The 24,784-nt window shown below is 41.4% G+C and overlaps 2 protein-coding genes across 3 annotated transcripts in view; both read left to right on the top strand.

Moving 5' to 3' along the window:
* Nucleotides 1-116: 116 nt before the first annotated feature.
* timm44 (translocase of inner mitochondrial membrane 44 homolog (yeast)) lies at nucleotides 117-7,299 on the top strand. The gene is made up of 13 exons (XM_086162187.1): nucleotides 117-154; nucleotides 523-627; nucleotides 1,047-1,250; nucleotides 1,364-1,444; nucleotides 1,544-1,693; nucleotides 2,111-2,247; nucleotides 3,083-3,168; nucleotides 3,815-3,907; nucleotides 4,428-4,552; nucleotides 4,755-4,805; nucleotides 4,984-5,073; nucleotides 5,414-5,524; nucleotides 6,555-7,299. Exons 1-13 carry the CDS (start codon nucleotides 125-127, stop codon nucleotides 6,672-6,674), a joined length of 1,383 nt encoding a protein of 460 aa, XP_086018313.1. The 5' UTR covers nucleotides 117-124; the 3' UTR covers nucleotides 6,675-7,299.
* A 1,588-nt stretch (nucleotides 7,300-8,887) lies between these two features.
* LOC147225959 (cortexin-1-like) overlaps nucleotides 8,888-24,784 on the top strand; it is a 36,135-nt gene continuing 20,238 nt past the window's right edge. For both annotated transcript variants that reach the window (XR_015107272.1, XM_086161676.1), the window contains exons 1-2: nucleotides 8,888-8,932; nucleotides 9,544-10,158. The gene's annotated coding sequence lies outside the window, so the exon portion shown is untranslated. The remainder of the gene's footprint in view (nucleotides 8,933-9,543; nucleotides 10,159-24,784) is intronic.

Here is a 24,784-nt window from a genome sequence, read left to right as displayed (position 1 = left end):
CACTTACGGCTTGAGTGAGGCGTAACATTAAGCGGATAATCGTTGATCCAATAGCCAGTGAAGCTCCTCCTCTGACAACATGGAAGGTCGTCCCCGGAAGAAGGTCACATGTTCAATTTACAAGATGGCGGCCCCCGTGTGTCAATGCTACCAGGTGAGTGCTTCTTAGCTTTTGGGTTAAATATCTACGTTTAAACAAGGCATGTTGAGTCAGAGTAAATATTTGTTTTATCACTCCCGACTTACAATGACTTTCTTGGTCGTGCTACAAATTTAGTTTCGGTTAGCTAAATTGACGCTTGCTCAATCAGAAGTCGAGCCGGTGTTTGGGCTCAATTCTAAATGTCAACTGGTTGCATCATGACTTACCACGTCTTTTAGAAAACAAATGATTATTGTTAACTCACATTTTAACCTAACCGCACCAGTGACGTAGGGTATTTTCATGTCGATCGTAACAAGTTACCCGCCTTTATTGGGTAGTTTACAGAAATGAGATTAACTTTGTGTTTCTTTCGTCAGATATGCCTAAGAAGAGGCTTGGTAGCGTTCCCCTCCTCATACTTGCTTCTGCACAACAGACCAAATGTCTTCAGAATACGAGGGTTTCTCAAAAGCTCTGCAATGGTATGAAACACCAGAAAGCCACTGTCACGTCTCCCTGGACATTCGCATACTGAACTTTGTTAGCTAGGCGGCAGTAACAGCCAGGTTTAGTGCCGATGATTGTTGTTAGTTGCATTTTGCACCCACACACACTCTTTCGAAAACTTTTGTTTCGAAAGAACACTGCAAAAATATGACAAATAAAGAATAGCAGATGTTTGGAACGAATTATGACTTAAGATGGCACTTACACTGACTACAGAAGTAGCTAACCGATGAGTGCTGTGTGGTTTTCATACAAATCGTGCTTTTTATGTCATATTTGGCTTTCTTTTTCAGTGGGTTTCTCATCCTGGCTGTATAATTGAAGCTATAAAATGACGAATAACATCCTCAGGCTCTAAACTGATTTTGTGTGGTGTCTTATCCATGCCATCAAGGTACAACAGTCACCCCATCTGCAGGTGAGACTCCTGTCTGGAGAGAGAGGTGGTGGGAGAAAAGGTTTTCTTGGTGAATTTTTGGACAACTTGAAGCAGGAGCTAAACAAGAACAAGGAAATGAAGGAAAACATCAAGAAATTCCGGGAAGAGGCCAAAAAACTGGAAGAATCAGACGCGCTGAGACAAGCTCGGAGGAAATATGTTAGTATTTGGCCAATTGTTCTGTAGCACATATCTTGACAAATGTGATTTTGGATGAAAGGCTATTTCAAATGCATTTTTACCCGCGATTCCTTTGCCTTTTCTTGTGCCAGAAAACAATTGAATCGGAAACAGTAAAGACCTCAGAGGTTCTCAAGAAGAAATTAGGGAGCTTCTCGGAGACAGTAAAGGAGGTAAATCTGTCATTACCAAATCATTCCTTTAAAAATCATACAATAGATGTGCTTCTAATGCCCTCACTCAAATGTACATGTGCCCTCTCATGCGGGTAGGGCCTTGAAGAGGTCAGTCGTACAGAAATTGGGAAGAAAATCAAGGAAGGAATGGAGGAGGCAGCCAAAACAGCCAAGACTTCTGCAGAGACTGTCTCAAAGAGCGGAGAGATGCTGGGAAAGACTGGTGCATTCAGAGCAATATCACAGGTACAGTCTTGTTGCATTGGTTATTGGTATTATTTTTTGTCATGGAGCCATTGAATACAAGCAAGTGTTGTTAAACACAAAAGTGGTTCGAAAGAAAAAATATTTCAGTTATTTTGTTCTTGAGAAATACAACAAAATGATTCTTTGTTATATATTGCTTATTTCGCACGATTCTGTCAAATGAAATAGTCAATGATATTTCCACATTAGCAGTGTGCACAGTAGTGTCAACAAAATGCAAAAATTATGACATTACTAAGATATACTAAAATATTGCAGAGTTACTGGGGAGAAATTCTCTTATTAATATGGCAGGTTTGTCATCACGATCTCCCTGTTTAAAAAGCTTCTACTGAACATTCTACATTTGATCGTAGCTATATGGTGGTGTTTTTTTTTTTTTTTACCTGTTCTCAGGGAATGGAGAGTGTAAAGAAAGAGATCGATGATCTGGGCCACACCGGGCCCTACCGACCTCCTGCTAGACTCAGGAAGAGGAGTGAGTTCTCCTCCAAAGGAGCAATGTCTGATGGCAAGGTCTTTGAGGCCAACGAGTAAGTGAGCCGTTCTGCTTTTTCAGCGATTGTGAATGGGGCACATCTGCTCCGTGGGGGAGAATCTCTATACAGTAGCCCCTCTCACCCCTCACACCATATATCCCGCCTGTCTGGAAACATTTATACAATATAAGCTGAATTGTTGGAGTGAATTTTTAGTTCTCAGAACGTTGAACCGTCCTGATTCCGAGACTTGTTTCTGATTGTCCATGAGTAATAAATTGACAGGCCACCAAATAATGCCCAATGAGCAGCTTGCAATTCACTTCCACACTTGTGTATGCATATGTGTAATAATATGAGTGCAGAGGGGCAACACTCTAAAGTGTTTTATGTCAAGAGGAGAACATATTGTATTTACAGACAATCAACACTGGTGTCTTCAAAATAGTGTTTTACATTTTTGGCAAGTTCCAGCCTTAGTCCCCACCTCTCATAATATTCAGATGAAGCATCCTGAGAGCAGAAAATTTTGTATGACCTGAGCATTTTCTAAAGCCACATATATTTTATTGCCTCCAACCAAACTGTACTCTAAATACTTTTAGAGAAACTTTGCTGTAAATACTTGTCACAACAGAACCCTGGAGCAATATTTCAATTACGCATTCTCTCTGTAATATGACAGAATTTTTTTCCCTCCCCATAATGGCTAGCCTCGCTGCCCCCCTGATATGTGATGCCCTTTTCCCCCTCAGGCTGTGGTTTTTAAGATTTTTCCTTGTGTGTGTGTGTGTGTGTGTGTGTGTGTGTGTGTGTGTGTGTGTGTGTGTGTGTGTGTGTGTGTGTGTGTGTGTGTATGCGTGCGTGCCTGCTCTCATGCATGGTATAGGGAGGCAATTGGTGTAGTGCTCCACAAGGATTCAAAATGGTACCAGCAGTGGAAGGACTTCAAAGATAACAACGTGGTCTTCAACAGTAAGGATTGAATGAGCTCTTTGTCTTTCTGTCTGGGCTGGGGAAGCATTAAATATGAGTTTTTTCATATTGTAAATAAATGGTTACAGTTCAGTTTCACTACATTCAGGGTTTTGTGCTTACAGCGTTCGAGAATTAATGTTTTTGATAAAGAATGATTAGATTATTAAAGACAGAAATGATTTTATGGTTAGAATTCTGTACCTAAATGTGTTTGGTGTGATGTATGTTATTGTTGTCTGTTGCTCCATGCGAAGTAATGAATAAGTGACTCTGTGCATGTAACATTTTTGTTCAAAGCTGTAAGGGACAAAAGTGCAGCCTTTTTTATGCTTGTAGTTTTCAACCATATGATTTACATAATGGCTTCTAAGGTCTTTTATTGCAGTGGTATATTTAAATTGTGTAGCTGCAGAATGCAGTGGGATACTTGCAGCCAGACTAATTGCTATTTCTTAGTGCAGCATTGTATGCGGTGAGAGGGAAATATTTTCCGCTTGATTTAAAACTACAAATTAATGTGTGCTTGTGTTTGATGGTCCCTAGAAAGGGGAAGACTTTTGGCTCAGTGTTAGCTTTAGGGTTTTAGTATTTTCATTCTCACAAAAACCAAGGACAAAAATCTCTATCCCTGTGTCCTTTGCAGGGTTCTTTGAAATGAAAATGAAGTATGATGAGAGCGACAATGTTTTCATCCGAGCATCTCGTGCTGTCACTGACAAAATGACTGACGTCATAGGTAAGGGCCCTTAAGTCCAATTTTTTGTATCTTTAACATAAAGCTTAATTAAAGCTGTTCAATACATTTTGTGGACCAGTTTGCACCACGTTATGTAATGCATAATAAAAGATGTACTGTTTCTGTAACATATTCATATTCCAAGATTCAAAATGTTTATTGTCATGTGCACAGTCTGGAAACATGTTTCCCTGTATAATGACATTGTTATTTTGCCATTAGCAGTGAAAACAGGTAGCTGAAGATAAATACAAAAATAATTAACACTGCAGGGAAACTGCACACAGGAATGTAAACACTATTAAAAAATGTCAAAAATATTTGCAAGATGTTCAAGTTAAAGTCGAATACAGCTTTAAATGAGCACACTCACAAAATGTAGGTGCGGGCTGTATGCAGACAATTCAACAGCTCAGTTACATGACGTATATTAAAACTCCTTTTCATTTTTCAGTTTTGTTGCAACATTTTAACCATTTCACTTTTGGTCTTTTCGTTTGTCTTTCGTCTAACTATGAAGGCGGCTTGTTCTCAAAGACTGAGATGTCTGAGGTGCTGACAGAAATTTTGAAGGTGGACCCATCGTTCGACAAAGATTCTTTCCTCAAGCAGTGTGAACGAGATATAATCCCCAATATACTTGAGGTACGTTTGGTTGTCAAAAAAACCCAGATACCTGCTGTGGCCGTGGAACAATTTTCATCAAATGATCCCCCAAAAATTGAAAGTAACTCCGCACAAGTACTTAAGGCAGTTCATCCACCCCTGCAAATTGCCTAATGCAAGACTCGGTTGCAGAGAGTGAAGTTAAAATGTTTCGGAAGTCACCTCTTTTGTCTCCATGCAGGCAATGATCAGAGGGGACCTGGAGATACTGAAGGACTGGTGTTATGAAGCGGTACAACCTTTTGCCCACACACTCTACTGACGCTTAAATCATGAAAAGAGAAATAGCATAGGCTATCTTTGGTATTGCTGCTAGTATTAAAGTAGTTGGAAGGCCTTGGATGTTGAGCTCTGCATAAAACAACTTGTTCCAACAAGTCACTTCTATTTTCTACATTTTGTGACTCCAGACATACAGTCAACTGGCACACCCAATCCAACAAGCCAAATCCATGGGACTTCAGTTCCACTCTAAAATTCTGGACATCGACAGCATCGACGTAAGTTACATGGTGTTAGAACACACACGGTTATTGTTCAAGAATTTCCTGATATCATCGTGAAAAACTGTGATTTTCTACAGAATGACAAATGTAGCACCATCCTAGGCTGCAACTTTCTGATACCTGGCAACTGTTTTAGTTTCAAACAGAGCACATGTTGTCAGTCGGTGTGCAAATGTGCACAATTAAAAAGATTATGGAGACGTAAAAATATCAGCATCTGCGTTAGTGTCGAAGGTCACAGATAATCAAACCCTTTAAACGTTGTGCATGTTTCAAGACAGTTTTTGAAGGCTATTGAAAATGTCAATTCAGTCTCATCTCTTCTCTTCTGTAGTTGGCCATGGGGAAGATGATGGACCAGGGCCCTGTGCTCATTATTACCTTCCAGGCTCAGCTGGTTATGGTAATCCGAAACACCAAAGGAGTGGTGGTAGAGGGCGACCCTGTAAGTGACACATAAGCAATAAGTTGTAATACAGTGGCATTCAGGACTTTTTTTTATTGCTTATAAATAGCTTATGTATGCTTATAAATTGATAGTAAGATCAGTATAAGTAAGATCTGGGGGCGGTGTGGCGCTGGAGGAAGAGCAATTGTCTTTGGAACCGAACATTCCTGGTTTGATTCCTTGCTCCTCCTGGTGTGTCGAAGCGATGATGAGCAAGACACTGAACCCCTAACTGCTCCCCTGGCGCTGGTGGACAGCATCCCACTGCTCATGGTTCATCCATCATGGGTTAATTGCAGAGAACAAATTTCCCCACGAGGTATTAAATAAAGGATAAATTATCAAATTATTATTATATTTAAAAAAAAAATTTAAGATCAGTATAAAAGGGCTATAAATGGTATATTTTGGTATATCCAGGAGACTGTATGACCACAAATGTAGCTCGATCAGGAATCTCAGGAAATCAGGGTAACCAAGGTTACCATTAGTTTCTTGATGTCAGATATGCTGTTTTTCAGCGTTTACCAACTCAATCCTGACATCTCAGGCAGCAAATAACATGCTGCTCTTTTGTCCTGCCGTGCGGGTCTGAATCTTACACAGCTTTTTCCCCTTTTAAGCTGAAACTGAGAAAGGTAGGTTTTCTTATACTAAGGGTTTCATTTTAAGTTTGAGTTTTAAATGTACCATTTAGCAGCTAAATGGTTTAAAGATTACAATAGATTGGAAGTCTGATGAATCTGAGTCTGTGTTGATAAAAATTTTAGATGAATAGCCATTCTTTTCTGTTGCATGATAATTTTTCTTATGCTTGGACCAATATTTTTCCATGTCTTGTGTCGGTCGACCCATTTGATGTTAAGACCCTGAACTGTGCCATCGAAGTAAAGAATCATTGTTCATAACTGAATGCCCACAAATTGCCTCAAAGTGTAACGTCTATATAGATAGAGCATTTTTACCAGTTTTAATCAATGGATTGTGAACCTAGTAGTACTCAGACCCTTTTGGTTTCTTCCTCCAGGACAAAGTTCTGAGGATGATGTATGTCTGGGCTCTCTGCCGAGACCAGGAGGAACTCAACCCCTATGCTGCCTGGAGACTACTGGACATTTCTGCCTCTAGCACTGAACAGATCCTCTGAGGGTCTGAGGCGCAAACAGCACACACACACACACACACACACACACACACACACCAACCAGGGAGAGAACTTCTCACGCCCGACCAGCCGCTCCAGCTTGTTTGGAAGATCGAAGAAGCGTCACGAGCGGGGTCGATAAGGGGGACGCCGAGTGTTGCAAGTCACCGCAGAAATGTTGTGGAGGCTTTTCGCTAAATGGTACTTGCTTCAGTGGCTTTGCATTATTTGACATCGCCCCATTTCCCTCAGATGCCTAGCAGTTATGTCACGTGATTCACTTCAGGGGGCAGTAGAGTACCAGCAACTCATCCACTTTCCTGACTGTCATGGCCATGTGGTTGTTCATTTATTATATCTTTATGGCACATTACACCCACTTTTTGGCTATTTAGTGGATGAATGAAATTACTCTTAGTACAGGTCTTTTAATGAACGAAAGATCACATAGAAAATTAATTTTTCACTCTTCAACCTTTTTTTTTTTCAGTCTCCCATGCCCCCACCCCTTGAGACGTTGTCATCCATTTTTGTCTAGGATCCTTGTTTGCATAATCATCTTCCACACAAATTGTTGAACTTGAGAGACCCTATATTTATTATGAAAAATAAAGATGACCCATTTGCACATCAGGAGACATTTTTTGAAAATAAAACAAAAAAATTGACCATTGTAGGAGCATTTTTAAAATATTCCCTGCAGGGGGTCAGGCCTACCTTCATATCTCAAAGGAATTTGATTTTGTGACTTTCCTGTTTAGTGTTGACTTGAAACATTTAATTTGCTTTCAGCATTGGATTCAGACACATCCCATGACCAAAAATAGAGAGCAGGGTAAACTTTTAAGTCACGAGTACTTGTATGCATTTTGGTACAGGCAAAATGAATTTAATCAAAACTCAATGACATTCTTTCAATTCTATTGAAAATACAACTTTAAGCACAAGTTGATGCACGACCATTTTGTTTGTGTTTTTTTTTTTTTTTTTTGCTGTTTGTCTTCTGCTTTTGCGGCAGAGAACAGTTCATGAAAGGTCAGTGAATGCGGTTTGCAAAGGAAGTTTATAGCTCCGGGCTGTTTTTCAGTATTTTGCTTATTTTCAATGTGTATAATGTCACCAGCTCAGCTCTTTTTTTTCTTCTTCTTCTTAACCTTCTAACAGCAGACACTACCACTCAAGGCTATTTCCAATTGGATCTCATGCTCCTAATGTGTGTACGAACCTACTCTCCGAATAGGGATACAAATTTAATCATAAGGATAAGCAAAGAACGCTTAAGGGTTTTATGCCAGTTGCACATCTTTAAAACTTGCTTTTGTTGCCTCGGCGCCTGTGTCAGCCATTAAATCCCAACTCTGCTCTACATTCAGGCCAAGTACTTGGAATACACAGCGCTGATGAATTCAGGTGTATTATGCCAACGAACAAGTGTGATCACTCCCCGGTACTTCATTGTGGCAGCGTGACAGCGCAGTACATATGGGGGGATTACAGAGCAGCATGCTGCGTTGCATCCATTGACACCAGCCTGCTCCCATTCGGCAGGATTGATAACTGCAGCCTTGGATGAAAATTTTTCCGGATGGTTTATAAACAGACCAGCATGCTGTGATGGTGTATGTGTGTATGAGAGAGGGAGTTCAAGCGTGATGACGACTACACGTGGACCCGCACCTCCACCGGGGTTGTCCGGGATGATGAATCCTCACTGTTGCTTAGCTGTGCTGAGGTTGCATCTCCCCACGTAGAGCTCATCGTTCAGAATTCACCCCCACAAACAAGCCACTTGTCTCCACACACTGGTATTCAGAGGAGGCCCTGCAGGGAATGCACCAGGGGGGCTTTGCCAGATCTCTACGGAATATAAGTATTTCTGGTGTTGTGGGGGACATCAATCAGTTCACACGGCTACGTGGAGGAGTCTAACCATCCAGTTGGAAATGGCAAAAAGTGGCAATGATCTCAATCGTTCATCTGTGGGAAACAGGGTTATATAAATGAAGCTTAGTCCGCAGGATGCTATATCCATGACGTCCGTACACGCGTCAATTCACTGCAACATTTATTACTTCTTTTTTTTTATGCACAGAGGTTCCACGGTGCATCATTAATACCATGTAGGAAATTTAAAGGCGGTTATTTGTGATATTCCAACTTATTGAAAATCACTATCTAGGTTTTGGTATTTCCAGATAATTATGTTTTTTCTTTACAGAAACAAGAGGTGCCCCTAGGGCAAGGTACACACTCACACTCAGGTACGTGTATGAAATAAAGTGTTGAAAAAAATACAAATAATGTCAGTCTAATCATGTATGAATTATAATATAGTAACAAACACCGTGGCCACTTCTTTATGTATTTAACAGACAAGCTCTAAGTTAAATCCAAATTCAGTTGTTCAAAAGCAACTGAGGAATTGTCTCTATAAGACTCCCCTGTATAGATTCGAGTGTTTCTCTCACACTTTACTGCCTCAGCAGTAAATTTCACTCTGAAGGCTGTGAATGTGATTTTCAACTGCAACAACAGTAAACTTTGCCATAAATACAAGTTAAAGTACACACAATGCTGACATAAAGTTACTGTTTCCTTTAGAAGGGTCACATGAACACCAAGACCTCTATCAGACAGAGGTGTAGCGATGTGTAAAAAGAAAGAAATACGACACCTCAGTGTTTGTACTTTTCAGTGTTGTTTACATTGGAATTATTGTATACCTTCATAAGACACCCATATCTCAATTCTTACAAATTCTGTATCACCGGATTCCTCGTGTTGACATTTTGTCAGCACATAACACTCACTCACACACTTCAAGCGGCGCCTGTTTGAACATTGCTGTATATCTCTTAATTGAATCTTGCAGGGATGTTTCTTCTCCGAGACACTCGAGCGTCACTGTGTGAGAGACAAATCAGTAAAAGCGGTGCAGCTGATAAACCCGGGGCCATGCTTATGTCTTTCCCCGGACACGCGCCGAGGTGGCGCCGGGTCGCGTCCCATGGCAGTAGGGCAGAAGTGTCACATAGGCTCTTTCATTTGACGTCTGAGTGCTGACATGGTGCTGCGGCCTGGGATCCAGGTTGGCAGCTGCGGCAGGACTAACAAGGTGAGTGACAAGATCGGGAGAATTAAAATCCCTCGCAAAAAGGCCACGCATTGAGATTGGTGTAAACGCAGCTTGCAAGTTTTTAGCGGGGTGTCATTGAAATGCAGCAAAAAGCATCACTTCACACAAAGGTTGAGGGGACCTTATTGTTTGCATGTTATTCTTACTGTCCTTTATATTACATTTTTATGTCCATTCATGTATGTCTCCAAAGTATAACCTCTCACACTGTTCAATTCTCCTGTTATTTAATCGTGTCCACATTGCCTATTCTTCTCTTTCATCCATGTGACGCCCCATTACCTTCGCTGTCCTTGAGTTCCTGTGGCACCTCGTCACCCGAAAGACAGTTTCACCAGCGTTGTCCTTCTTGTGAGTCCTACTCTGTCTGTCCAAATGACCTTATCTTTTTTATGATCAGAGAATATATTTTAAAATTTCAGTTGTTTTTGAAAGATTAACACAATCACACAAAATATAACCCAGCAGCTCTGACTGGTGGCCGCCAAGGGCGAGATCCAATCTGCATATATTCCATCACATATTTTGGATATATTTAATACAACATGACATCACTCTGACACCATGCGGAGTTTGAACACCAGCTGTCACAACGATTCCGTCGATGTGCTCAATTCACGTAAAGTCTTTTGGGGAGAGCTTCAGTGAGGGGCGTTTTGTGTCTCTCTGACCCAAATTCAACAGTGCAAGGAGGCACTGTGCCAAACGTCATTCCATGTGCACACACACAAACACACACATATATACACATACACACTGACATTCGTGCAGCCAGTCAGGAAACAGAGTAAGTGAAGGTCAAGAGGGTCTCCAGCAGTGAGAGAGATCATGCTGGACAGTTGTGTGTGTGTGTGTGTGTGTGTGTGTGTGTGTGTGTGTGTGTGTGTGTGTGTGTGTGTGTGTGTGTGTGTGTGTGTGTGTGTGTGTGTGTGTGAGGTCATTACAGTTGTCTGCTTTAATGCAGGTCAGGTGGGATTCCTCTTTTGTTCTATAGCGTCTTTAAACAAGGTGGTTTCATTATAAATTAAATCCTTAAAAAAAGTTAAAGTTGGATTTCTTTTTACTCGCGCTCGTGTTCACTTGACATTTTCCTTCACTACTCCATCAACCCCCAATCACATTTGAAGACAGAAGCTGTTATTCTCTGAGTTGTTCCCAAATGTTAAATGAGAGTTGTTCTGATTTAATCCTGGAATATTTCTTTACATTTATCCTACATTAATCTATATATCTATGTTTGCAAATCAATGTTTTTTTACTCGATTATGTAGCCACAGGGCGGCACAGGCCAGTGTCTCCCAGAGCCAGTCCAAACCCCAGACAAAGGCTGAGGGTTGCGTCAGAACGGGCATCCAACATAAAAATTGTGCAAAAACCAAATATGCAAATCAAATCTAAGAATCTCATACCAAATTGGTCAAGACCTGGGTTTACAACGATTGCCACTGGTGCCGATAACCTACAGGGTACCGGTGGAAATTGGGTTACCGTGGGTTGAAGAAAAGAGGAGGAAGGCATGTTCGGAAGTAGAGAGAGTAGAAGAAAGGCGAGAGTCTGGTATTGAGAGTATGGACCCTGAATATTGGGACGATTACAGGAAAAAGTAGAATTAGTTGACATGATGCAGAGAAGGAAGGTGGTACTGTGTGTCCAGGAGACCAGGTGGAAAGATAGTAAGGCTAGAAGCTTAGGATGCAGACCTCAATGGACATGTTGGTGCAGAGATGAAGATGTTGAGGTTCTCTTTGGAAGTGACCAGGATGGGTAGGATCAGGAATGAGTCTGTCAGAGGGACGGCACATGTTAGATGTTTTGGAGAGAAGGTCAGAGAAACCAGACTGAGATGGTTCGGTCATGTACAGAGGAGGGATAGTGAATATATCGGTAGACGGATGCTGGAATTGGAGCTGCCAGGCAGGAGATCTAGAGGAAGACCAAGGAGAAAATTTTTGGATGTAGTGAGAGAATAGGGTTAGATGGGGAATGTAGATTCGCCGTGGCGACCCCTGAAGGGAAAAGGCAAAAGGAAAAGAAGGAACAAAAGATATTTTAACTCAATCTTTTTTTAAGGGGGGAAAGTTGACACAGTGATGAGCGCTTCAGTCTCAGAGTGAGGTCACTGGTTTGATTCTGACGGGGGGGTTATGCCTCCCTGTGTATGAGTGGATTTCCTCCCGCATCCCAAAAAACGAACAGTCGGTTCATTCCAGAGTTTATATTGCCCAGACGTGTGAATAAGAGAGTGAATGCTTGCATGTCTCTATATGCGGCTCTGTGATTGAACAGTGAAGGTCCAGGTTGCCCCACCTCTTTCCCAATGACAGCTTGGATAGGCTCCGACCCCACCGTGATCTTTTTATAGCTTCGATTAACCTAAAAAGGAAAATAATGAAACACAAACTCATCATATTTTAGATCACAGAATTTGTGATGAACTTTCACTACACCTACACTATTCTATTTTTAATGACATGAAGGATGTGGGGGTTTTGCTGACTAACGCTGTGCACACATTTAAATACTGATGGCCATATTATAACACACATTTAAATTTGACCGTGTGTTTTCCTTTTGTAGATAATAATGGGTAAATTTGGCTTTTTCTTCTTTTACTTCGGGCTGCTCCCTTCAGGGGTCGTGACAGTGAATCAACCTCCTCCATCTAATCCTGTGCTCTGTATCCTCCTCTCTCACACCAACTACCTTCATATCTTCTCTCACTGCATCCATAAATCTTCTCTTTGGTCTTCCTCGAGACCTCCTGCCTGGCAGCTCCAATTCCAGCATCCGTCTACCAATATATTCACTATCCCTCCTCTAGATGACCCAACCATTTCAGTCTGGCTTCTGTGACCTTCTCTCCAAAACATCTACCATGTGCTGTTCCTCTGATGGATTCATTCCTGATCCATCCTGGTGACTCCCAATGAGAAGCTCAACATCTTCATCTCTGCTCCCTCCAGCTCTGCTTTCTGTCTTCTCTTCAATGCCATTGTTTCCAAACCATACAGCATTGCTGATAGCTTGAACTTGTTTCTTCACCTCTTTTCCACATTCCCCAGTTCTTAAAATCCCCACTCTATTTATCTCCACTTCCTGTAGCTTCATCATTGCACTTTGGTCTCATTCACACACATATATTCTTTCTTGCTGCGACTAACCTTCAGTCCTTTCCAGCGCATACCTCCACCTCTTAAGATTTTCCACAATCTGTTCCCTGTTTTCACTATAGATCACAATATCATCTGCAAACATCATGGTCTATGAAGATTCCTTTCTAACGTCATCCATCAACCTGTCCATCATCAATGCAAACAAGGGGCTCAGAGCTGATCCCTGATGTAGTCCTTCATCCACCTTGAAATTCTCTGTCCCACATGCAGCACACCTTACCACTGTCTCAAATTTAGCATTTCCTACTCCAATCTAACATCCTTCTCTGCTACTCCAGACTTCCTCATACACTCGTACAATAACGTAGTTCATCTCTCTTTGCACCCTGTCGTATGCTTTTTCCGGGTCTACAAAAGCAAAATGCATCTCCTCCCACCCTTCTCGGTACTCTTTCTAGGCATGAAACCATAATGCAGCTCACAAATGCTGACTTCTGCTCTCCGTCTAGTTTCCACTACTCTTTCCCATAACTTCATTGTATGGCTTATCAGCTTTATCCCTCTATAGTTACCGCAATTCTGCACATCCCCCTTATTCTGAAAAATGGGCACCATCGCACTTCCTCTCCAGGCCTCAGGCATCTTCTCACTCTCAAAGATCTTATTGAATAATCTAAACAGAAACTCTACCGTTGCCTCTCCTAGACACTTCCATACCGCAAGTATATCATCAGGAACTACTGCCCACCACTCTTCATCCTCTACAATGCCCTCCTAATTTTACGTTTATAATTCTTTGATACTTTGTGGTCTATAATAGTTACCTCTTCTACCCTTTCCTCGCATTCTTTTTCCTCATTCGTCAGCTCTTCAAAGTACTATTTCCGTCTTCCCATCATTCTTGTAGCATCTGTCAATACATTTCCCTCTGTATCATTGCTCACCGACCCTGCTGTACATCTTTTCCATGGCTGAATATAGCCTTTTATAATCAAATGATTTTTTCACGGCCCCGTACATCCCCGACCTCCCAGCCACCCACCTACCTACACACACACACATACACACACACACACGTAGATACAAGCAGGATAATTTCTTGTATCCATTATGGGTTCAATACCCTTTGACGTCTTTCAACACAATAACACCAAGAGACATGGAGGAGCTGTGCTTTCGGCTGAGAACAGCTCAATAATAGATCTTGGTTTTTTGTTTTGGGATATTGCCACAGATTAAAATTAAATTTTTTCTCAAAGGTTATCCACTACATCTTTTCATAAAGAAATCTCTTGTTATTGCATCTCGAACGGTGTTTGGGATGTAATATCGGGAAGCTTTGTGTCTTTCAATGACAGTCACTGGTCAGTATCATTTTCATATATTGCTCTAGTCCCATAAGATCAGGGAGCGATACCAAGAAGAGAGTGGTAGTGGACACGTGTTATGAAAAAAACCTATATTTGATTAAAAAATAATAATAATATCAAGGCAGAGAGACAGGAATGGAGACAGGACTTTGAAGGAGACAGGCAGACAAGCAGTACTTGCTCTGCATTAAAAATAAGTGAATAACAGGTGGTAAATTTATGGAGGGTCAGGTGTGTCTGTTTAGCCGTATTAGGCTGCCGGAGTGGACTGATCAGCCCCCTTCGTCTCCCGCCATGCACGACCAGAGATCAGCGGGACGTGCCGGACGTGCCGGACGTGCCCGAATTCCCGGGCCCAACATTACAGCACAAACATTGAATGATGGCTCTTGCTGTGCGGCAGTGTCAGCCAAAGTGTGTGTGTGTGTGTCTGTGTGTTTGCGTACGCATGCATTGAGGATGATAATGCTGATAAATACTCAGGCTAGATCGCTCTCTGTGCAGACACAGTCTGGTCTGGCCGGGTCATGGATGTGACTCTCTTCGCTTGCATTTTCACCGGCGTAACATTTTCTCCTTGCTACTCTGCCTCTCCATTTGTTTTGTTAAGCAATATTTTCAAATCAGCTCTATGCTACGGGAAATCAAACTGAATTATTTGAAAATGTGGAAGACTCATGTGATCTGTAGACAAATAAAAATCTATAAAGATAAACAGCACAATGTCATGGACTATAGAAGTATTTTTTTATAGTAATGAGAAGGGACAGCTTCATGACTTCATCTAGAGTCTGGTAACAATAACCAGATTATACTGTTTATGTCTGTAATTAGCTTTTGGCTCACCAAAAAAACAATCCTGCAGTAACTGAGAAAATGTTCCAACCTATCTGGATCCCAGACAGTCATACTTTTTATACAATTCCAAAAAAAAAACCCACACACCTACAATCAACACCTGTTCCTGAATATTCAGTGTTGACGATATGAGTATTTTGCGTAACTATTAATAGTGACCTCAAAAGGAAGCGACCTTTAAGGAAATTTAATTAGAAAAGCCAATAAACACATGGCCATTTTGTAGCAGCATCTGATACATAAAATGAGGTTACCTTCTTTTGTTTCCTCATGATAATTCTGGATCGCTTTCAAATTCTTTTTTAATCTTGGCCATTTCCTCTCGCTTTCAATTCCATTATCATCCCCCTCCTCTCCAACCCTTTTTTTTTTTTTCAAATCTAATCCACTGTTCACGCAAGACACCATCAGCGAGCTCCCCCTAATTGCAGGGAACAGATTCTTTATGAGAATAGTGATTCTGCTGAGAGGAGGAAAAAACAATGGATGCAAATGCTGTTTCTATTGATCGGGGCCTGTCTGTCCTCTCTCGCCGACTGAACATACCGTTCCTGTTCTGTTCTGTTCTGGGGGGTCTGATATGTCATGAGATTTAGTGGCTCCAGTGCCTGTATTAGCAACTTCTGGAAGAATTTTAATGCACAAGGGTGAAAAAAAAGCACAGCTGTAAATACAGGCTGCAGACGCACAGGGCTTCATAAGTTGTCTGAGTTGGTTCAAACAAGGCCGTTGACTTTTGGCCCACAGCTGAGCTCACATGGCGCAGACAACACCGAGGCCACTCCGGTAAAATCCATCAATTGACACATATTAGAGCTCTGAGAGTAATATCGCATAATAATAACGCTGAGGGGAAGAGGGGAGGTATGGTTGATTCTCCCTTATAAAACGACTCGGTGAGTCAGCAGTGAGTCACACATGTATTCTTCATATACTCCGTTTCACAAGTCCCGTGTGCAAACGCTGCTTATCCACAGGGGCAGCTAATCAATAGAAGTAAATCAGGATGAGGCTGAAGCCAAAGGACAGCCAGAGTGGGCTACAGGTATCGGCCTACTACTCTTCTTGCCCTCGCCCCGCTGCCTATCAATAACAGGAATGACGATAGAGTCCGAGTTAGATTGACTTTCCGTGCCGCCGCCGCGTCCCATCGGTAACAGACTCCTAATTATCCGAGGGGGGGGGGGGGTAATTGCTGTTAGCCTGTCAACAATCTGCATTAGTTTAATGGAAATAGAGAACGGCTAATTATTTGTGGGGAGTTATTTTTTGGGAGTCCTGTGAGAAATCCCAAGTCAATCCAGGACACGCGGTGCTAATCCAGCCCAGTGGAGTGTTATTGGTGATGTATAGGTGAGTATCTGTCTTCAAATCTGTGTGTGTCTGCACACTACGGTTGGTTTTCTCTTCTCTCTCCATCAGCCTGACAGGTAGATGAGGTTCTGTATAAAGAGCTCCATCCTCTCATCAATAGTTATTAAAGTCAGGGTCAGAGAGAGAGACAGGCAAAGTGATTTATTTCCGGAGGGAGAAGATCGAGCGTGAAAGAGAGAACACCGGGAAAGGTGAGGCCATCCGGCGAAGGAAGGATAAAAGGCCCGAAGAGGACATTGCAGGCAGAAAAGGCCCCTCAGGCTAAAATAAAAATGCTCTGTGACTTGAAGACAGTATAGATCTGCATCTAGCCACCGCGCACGAGAGCACCGCGAGATTCGTTTCATATTACCTGTGCATTGAATGTCACCTCCGAGTCAGACCTCCTGTCGAGAGAAAGCTGACATGATTGGGGGGCTCGGAGCTGAGGCATATTTTGTTTGATGGAGGGGGGTCACCCTTTGTTTCGGGTACCTATAGAGTTTTGCAGGTCCCCTTGGAATATGTTATCCGCAGGCATTAGATAGTGTTGTGCCCTTTTGCGCAAGGGTACTATCTAACCCTATGGAAACTCTTAAAAGGCAATGGTTCGGCGATGCTAATTAACCCAAAGTTCTTTTTCTCATAGGTATCTTTATGGCAAATTGTCTACAATTGTTTGTAATTATCTTCAAAAACTCAATTAACAGTGACAGGATTTAGCCAACAAAGCCCAACAACATAAGTCACTTTAATACATCGTGACGTGACTGTTCTTCAACTCTCAGCGTCCCCTTACAATCCGCTGCAGAGTTACACAAAATGTCAGGGCGACACAGTTAATCCGGCACCCTGCTCTCCTGTGAGTCCTTTGCGGCGTAATCATGCTTCAAGTGATAATTGCACTCATTTAAAGGCAATGCATAAATGGTCATAAATGGTATTTAATGAGTTCATATTCCCCAAAGACTCATATTTCCCTGAGATCCTCCACACCCTACTTTTTTTCAGCGGCGAGACTCTGAAATGAGTGGTAGTTCTTCTTTATACAGCGGTGAGATAAGGATTGTGACGCCCCAAAACGGAGACCGCTGCTGGATAGGAATTTTGATATAGCAGTAAGACACTAACACAAGATATGTGTCGTTGTTGCATTGAAAATAAAGGAATTCATATATATCTGAAAGTACTTTTTATTATGATTATTTGCAGTTTTTACTGCTACCTGTTCTACGTATCAGTATGCCTTTGCAGCGCTGAGCCTACAAATCTACTAATCCTGAAAATCTTTATTGTTTACTAATAAACCGCATGAAAATCCATAAAACGTGGGATGCTGGGTCGGGGTAGATGGACCCGGATCGACAGATTCTGCTTGATCCGCTTGTCAGAGTTAATAGAGGCATTGGCAGCTGCTCGCCAGGCCCCGGATATTGTGGATGCTCGCTGGTCTCCGAGTGTGCGGCACGGCGGTGTCCTTAGCAACGCTACTGAGTAATGAGGGGCTTATAGTCTCTGTAAAGCATATTAAAATCACATCGGATGATGAATCGCAGGCAGAGCACAGCAGAAAAAGAGGAAAGGAAGTAAGATTGTGGCTTGGGTGGGGGGTCTTCTGATAAAACATGTAACGGGAGGAAATTAAATCTAAGACAAAAATATCAGCCCCTCCCTTCCCCTCTGTCTTGCTTTCTCTAATGAGTGATGAAAAGACCAAGGGCAATTTTGAATTTTTAATGAGACTCCTTCAGGGGCTTATCTTTTTTTTTTCCCTCAACCTTTGCAAACTTGCTTCACTTAAAACAGTGCTGGTGAGCCGCTCAACTGGGATATTCAGATTTGACCATTTTTTTTCCCCCTGCAAATCTCTGGACAGCTGATTTTCACTCATTGCTGTACCAAAACAACCATGTAGCTATGGGATGTAAGGGTTTCACCATTTATCACTACTCACTGCTGCAAATATCCACATCACATTTGCTCTATAATAGTTAGACAAGTTGAAATGAGCAAAAGTAATGGACGAACGTACAATCATAAGGGAGCCTAACTAATATCTACACCAGGGTTGGACAATTATTTTGGCTGGGGGGGGCCACATTTCTTATTTAATTTTTATGCGCAGGCCAACTAGGTGAACAAAATTAAAATTGCAATTCAATTATTCCAATTTTTTGGCATTTTATTTCAATTTTAAAATCCTTAATGACAATTTAAATGTACCGACCACCATTATTTTGGAGAAAAAATTAAAAAGGAAAAAAAAAGTTTATAGATTCAATATTGGTTGAAAATACCTGTTAAAATATTCAAAAAAAATAGTTTGGCGGGTCAAATAAAAATGCCCGCGGACCGTAAAATGCCGAGGTCTGCTTTGCACCCTGATATAGTTTTTAAAAGAAGCAATATAACCAAAGACAATGAAACGAAACCAAAAAATTAAAAAAAAAAGATTAATTCTCAAAGAAGACCATCTATCATCTCAAGTCTTTCAAAAAATGTAAAAATCAAGGTATCTATTTATTGAATCAATACAAATTGTTCTGTTATAAAATTATGAAAACAGGAAGGATAATTGAATAACATTGATTTTCTGGTTGCGATGACGTGATCGATTGGGGAGCAAATGAACACCTCGTCGCCATGCATTGATGTATTGGTAGCAGAAAAATTGGGAGAGTGGAAGGATCTGAGCAACTTTGACAGGAGCCCGATCATCATGGCTCTATAAGCAAGTCGGGGCGTCTCTAGAACCTGCAGCTGCTGTAGGGGGGATCCGGGTCCACAGTGGTCAGACTTTGTTTTCAATTTTCTTTATTTTGTTGAAATATTGATGGGTGGCACGGCGGCGCATTGGCGACCACTCCTTCTTTCTGGATCCCTGATGCCTTTCTGTGTGGAGTGTGCATGTTCTCTCACACATCTGCAGGAGTTTCCTTCAACTGTCCAAAAACATGCAGTAGATTACTTGTAGACCAGTGGTCCCCAAACTACGGCAGCCGCCATGCATTATGATTTTATCATCAAAATGCAAATAATAGTACAAATATAATCTGGATAAAATCTGTTCTAAAACCTTACTGGTGGTGAAATGTGTTGTGTTGGTAGGTGTTGGTTTCAGTTGGGTTTCATTGCCTGCTTGCTTTCTGGTTTTCACAGTGAATTTGATATGAGAGAGCTGCAAACAGTTTTGTCTACAAGTTAATTTTCCTTGTTCTTTTTTTTCTGTGAAAAACTTGAAAAGGGTTATTTGGTTTTTATTTATTTCATAAATGGTGTTACTTATTTCATTAATAATGTTATTATTTATATTCAGATTTTTTTTTTCCCTGTCAAGATCCCAGAAAGGGTTAATTGTCAATAGATGTTTACGTTTAGACACCTGCGATTGCCACACTTTTTGTTATAAACTGGCCCGGCCTCCCGTCAGAGAAGGGAAAAGTTATTTGTCTCTTGCAGGAAAAAGTTTGGGGACCCCTGTTGTAGACCCTAAATGGTTCGGACGTGTGAATGAGAGTCTGAATGGCTGCTTGTCTCTATATGACATGAATACGTCCATGAATGATTGTATGTCTGTAAATGACTAATAATAGATTATAGATTCCATCCAAAAAGGTTGGCGTGTTGAATAAAAAAATCGATAGATAAATATTAAACTTAAAGAAGTCTGACTTTTAATTAATGGAGTTAAGAAAACTAACTTGTAACCTGTAGCTGTTTTTAAAGTCTAGTTTTCTGCTTTTTATCATCTTTTGCACATGTTCACAGATCAGACATGATGTTAACCGGGGCCAAAAGTCTCAAAAAGGATGAAACAGTAAATGCAAACACCCGAGCGCTAATTTATAGACCAGCCGTCACGAAGGCTCAGAACCAAATATTGTTTTTGACAACGGCAATTGAGAGTGTATTGGCTCATCATGTATCAGCTTTATGTGTTTTATTTAAATCATGGTAAGAACCCGAGTAGAGGCCACATTAAAATACAGTTCAAGTTTAAGCAAGTTGTTGCAGGTTGAATTAATGCTCACTTTTCACATTTTCCCTTCTTGGGGTAAATCATTGGAAGACAAGTCAGACCAGAATTAAATTCCTCACAGTGCCGGCAAGACCTTTTCAAATCCAAGCTTGGTCTTTCCTCTTGACATTAATTGCTACGCATGCAGACAAATGAGACTATAAATACACAGGGGGACATTTTGAAAATGAGTCGCAGTTGAAAAGGGTGAGGTTTGTTTGATCGGTAAGTGCCGTAAAGCTAACAGAAAATCAGAAATAATTTTGGGGAGAAATGTATTAATGTCTAGGGAACAAAAATGCATTATAATCAGCAATCCCCATCCCAAGGGTTGGAAAGTTAGTTTGAGAATTCATCAAATTTTTTCAAATTTTATCAAATTTTATCTGCTAAATCTGCTAATCTGCTAATCTGCTAATCTTTTTCTGCAAATTTTATCTCCATCATAATTTCATTTCGAACAACCTCACGACGAAGATGTAACACCACTGTTAAAAGTGCACATTTAGATGCATAACAAGATACAAAGTCTTTATGGGGGAATATTAAGTTTATTATTGGATCAACTTCCGGCGGGCCTGATCGATGTCCCATATAGAGCTGGAAATCTGGATTCCCGTATCCGTGAGGCCACGCCATCCAACCGCGCTAAACAGCTTAATGAGTTGTTCAATCAGCCGATCAAAACCTCCTTGTTGGCTGAGTGAGACCCTCGGAAACATTTTACCTTCTATACGTCAAACCGATTCCGCGGGTCAGGAGAAATGGTCCCTGGGCTTGTCATTAATCACCAGGGGAGAGATTGACTTATTGGTTTTGAGAAGAAGGGTTAAACAGGGCAAGTCATCTCATCTTCGTGTGTGTGAGTGTGTGTGCGTGTGTAACACCCCGGACAAATTAAAAAATATGCAAATAAGAGTTTGAAAGTGATGTATTACGATGGAATGACAGTGTGCCTTTTTTTGGCAAAGATTATATCCCTTATGTCATTTGCATCATTTTTTTTTTTTCCAAGGAGCGATCAATGACTTTACATGTTGCCTAAATGAATCCTCTGGTGATGATAATCATGTCCAGGGAATTTGAAATCCCCACTTCCACTGTTTTCTAAATCAAGTACCCTTTTATATTAATTTAATGCAGTCCCACTGAGCCCCCGACCACCACTACAACACGTCCAACGCCCCAAAACACCCTCGAAACCCACGCTTTCCAAGAACACGAAATGTATCAGCGTTTTAGTGGCGCATCTGTAAAATCAGCCTGCTTGCAGCTCTTCAATAATAATTCTGATCAAATGTCCAACATTTTAATAGGCATAAACATGCTTTACTGTTTTTCTGATTCTAGCATGTGTTGTGAAAAAGCATGAACAATTGTTATCTCTAAAAATCGCAATTTATTAGGCATACTTTAACTCAGGTGTGGCGCCAATGTTTTACTAGCACAATGCATGCTAGGTTGATGAACTATACAGGTTGTTCATGTTAACTTTGGTTTCCCACTAGTGTTAACTTTCATTCGGTATACACTGTAGTAATGCCACATTGTGCTGCTTTCGGGTGCAATTTCCAATCCACGGGAAACAAAGGGACTGATGCTAGTCTACACAGCTTTCCGAGGGACAAGAAGAGAAGAAATGAGAGGGAAATTTGCTTGTGGACGTATAAAACTTCCAATGGATTGCAGCTGTACTCCTGATGCATTTGACTCATTAAGCCAACCGAAGCTGCTCAAAAAGCTCACGGGTGCTGTTGGTCTTAAATGGAAACTAAAACCAAACGCCGTGACTACGGTTTTCTTGAAACCAGCATGGTCCTCGGAAAACAAGTGAAGCCCTCTGTAAGAAACGCCACAAGCAGGAGGCGCTGGATGTCCTGCTGCGAGGATGTCAACAACCCGCTGCTGCAGAAGTAGCCTCTCAGCCGCCACAGGAATTTGTTTATTACTATTTGGCATCTGTATAATTAAAGCTCCCCGGAATAACAGATGATGCATTTAACACCATCAATTTTCCTTAAGGGCAGAGATGAATTGTCAAAATGCTTTTACCAAGGTCAGGGGCTGAGCTAATGTCTCATCATAAACTCATATACAAGGAGGGATGAAAGATTTTTTCACACTTTACAGCAGCTGAGCCTGCATAAAGACATCTGAGCTTGCCATACGCTTGTGTGTGTGTGTGTGTGTGTGTGTGTGTGTGTGTGTGTGTGTGAGGAGCACAAGTTTATTTGAACTGTATGATAGAATGTTACACCAGAAGCAGAATTGAAACTGCACGATTAAACCCTTTTCACCAATCATCTCTCCCTGCAGCCTGACAAAAACAAAAATAAAAAATAATCACAACACAGGGAAACACAGGGTTCCTTTTCTCGCCAGCCCAACCAGAGGACACAAAAGTGTGCACACGTTATAGTAAAAAGGTCATTTGCAACCCCCTGCAGGTTTACATGTCAAATACTCATAATGGTAAACAAATAAAATAGTTACATCAATAGGTATTATTTAAATGATTTGTTTTGGTGTTGTGCAATCGAAAGAGATATTCTTGATATTTTTCTGTTCATGCATTTGACCAAACGTGCTAATCGAGCGGTGTATTCAAATAAAGCCCCATTTTAGAGTTTAATTAATATTATAGCATCCGCTTAATGGTCCTGTGCGGTTTGTTGAATGATGAATACAAACAAGCAAAATAACAGCACTATGTTACCAGGAGTTGCGCAGTGTTCCTCCTGTGGAGCCATAAAAGTCAGCAACCACACTTTATACTGCAGCACTTTATTTAAAAAAGACAAAAATCACAATATTGCATGAATTATTTTACATAGAAATTAACGCATGATGCATCAGTGTAGATGAATATATATGCATCAGTGTAGATGAATATATATGAGCTGAGCTGAGCAATATTTCTTTAATAAATATTTAATATTAAGTAACTAAACAGTAAATAAGGTAAAATCACCTTACATAAAGGTTACTTTCATGACATTTTTGTCATGAAAGTAAACGTGACACTTTACGTGGTCATAATTATGTGTCTGGGAGACTGTCTGAACCCCAGCTGTGAACAGATAGTGGGAAAACACACACGCATACACACACACACATGCAAACACGCACACACACATGCACACACACACACCGAGTTCAGCTGAGACGGCATGGATCCCTCTAACCTACTGAATGATTCTGTTTTTCCTGCCTACGACTGATCGCAACAAGACAACTTTTATTTGAATGAACGCCACTGTTAAATTGGATAAGTTTATTTCCCTTCGCTTGAAAATATCAACTTTACACAAATGTCTCACGTCTATTCACATCTGAAAATTGTCGTTTACCAAAAAATGATGATGTAGAAGATGATGAATAAGATTCGATGGACACCGTCTTGGTAACATAAAAAGATTTAATCAAAAAAGTCGGGCATCAAACAAGACCAGGGTTTGCCCGGAGAGCATCTGGCCAATGTAACTATTTCCCGATCTGTTTATCGCAACGGCTTATATAGCTCCGTCTCCAGATGTACGTCTCTGGACGTTTGGTCTAAAAAAATACTTATGAATTAACTGGTATGGACATGATTCTCCCAGCCGAGGAGGTGTCACTAACAAAGGGCCCTGGATTGAACCATTCCAACCTTATGACCCTCGTGACTTCCAAACTTACATGGTGTTGTAAATTGATGACAGCTGTGAGTGGTGACCTTAGTAACTCTTTATATCAGCACTTTGAGAAAGTTCAGATACTTTGATATCATCATAAAAAAAGACTTGATGCTTTTCGCGATTCGAACTGGTGTTTTTGTGTCCCCGATGCATGTCTGCTGCAGACCCCAAAAGTCCCCGGGACTTGTTTAAGACACTCGAAACACACAGGTTCAGGTCTTGTCAGGGTATCACACCTGGGTCCAATCTGTAATCGGCGCCAGCTGCAGCAGATGCCGCTAATCAAGATCCCTATAAAGGCCGGCGGCACGCTCTGCCTGGTGCCGGGGGACTGTGGCTCTCACAGAGCACTGCGGACCCCATCCCTGCCACAACCGGCCCCCTGTCCTGGTGAGACCCAGCCCTGTGCAACTCTGTCTCGGGGTCGGGGGCTTACCAGTGACACCCTACCTGCCGTTCCCCAAAATGAAGCGCTTTCAACCCAGATTCTGCTCTGAGGTGTGGTTCCCTGCCCGAGTCCGCCCCTGCAGTTCGTGACAGGTCTGGAACATTGATTGCAATCATTACTACTGATGAGTACTTGGGGTT

Source organism: Fistularia commersonii, chromosome 16 (genome assembly GCF_037954325.1).
Source record: "Fistularia commersonii isolate RoL2024-O1a breed Wild chromosome 16, RoL_Fcom_v1.0, whole genome shotgun sequence".
NCBI lineage: Eukaryota > Metazoa > Chordata > Actinopteri > Syngnathiformes > Fistulariidae > Fistularia > Fistularia commersonii.
This window is presented reverse-complemented; position numbering and strand designations above follow the sequence as displayed.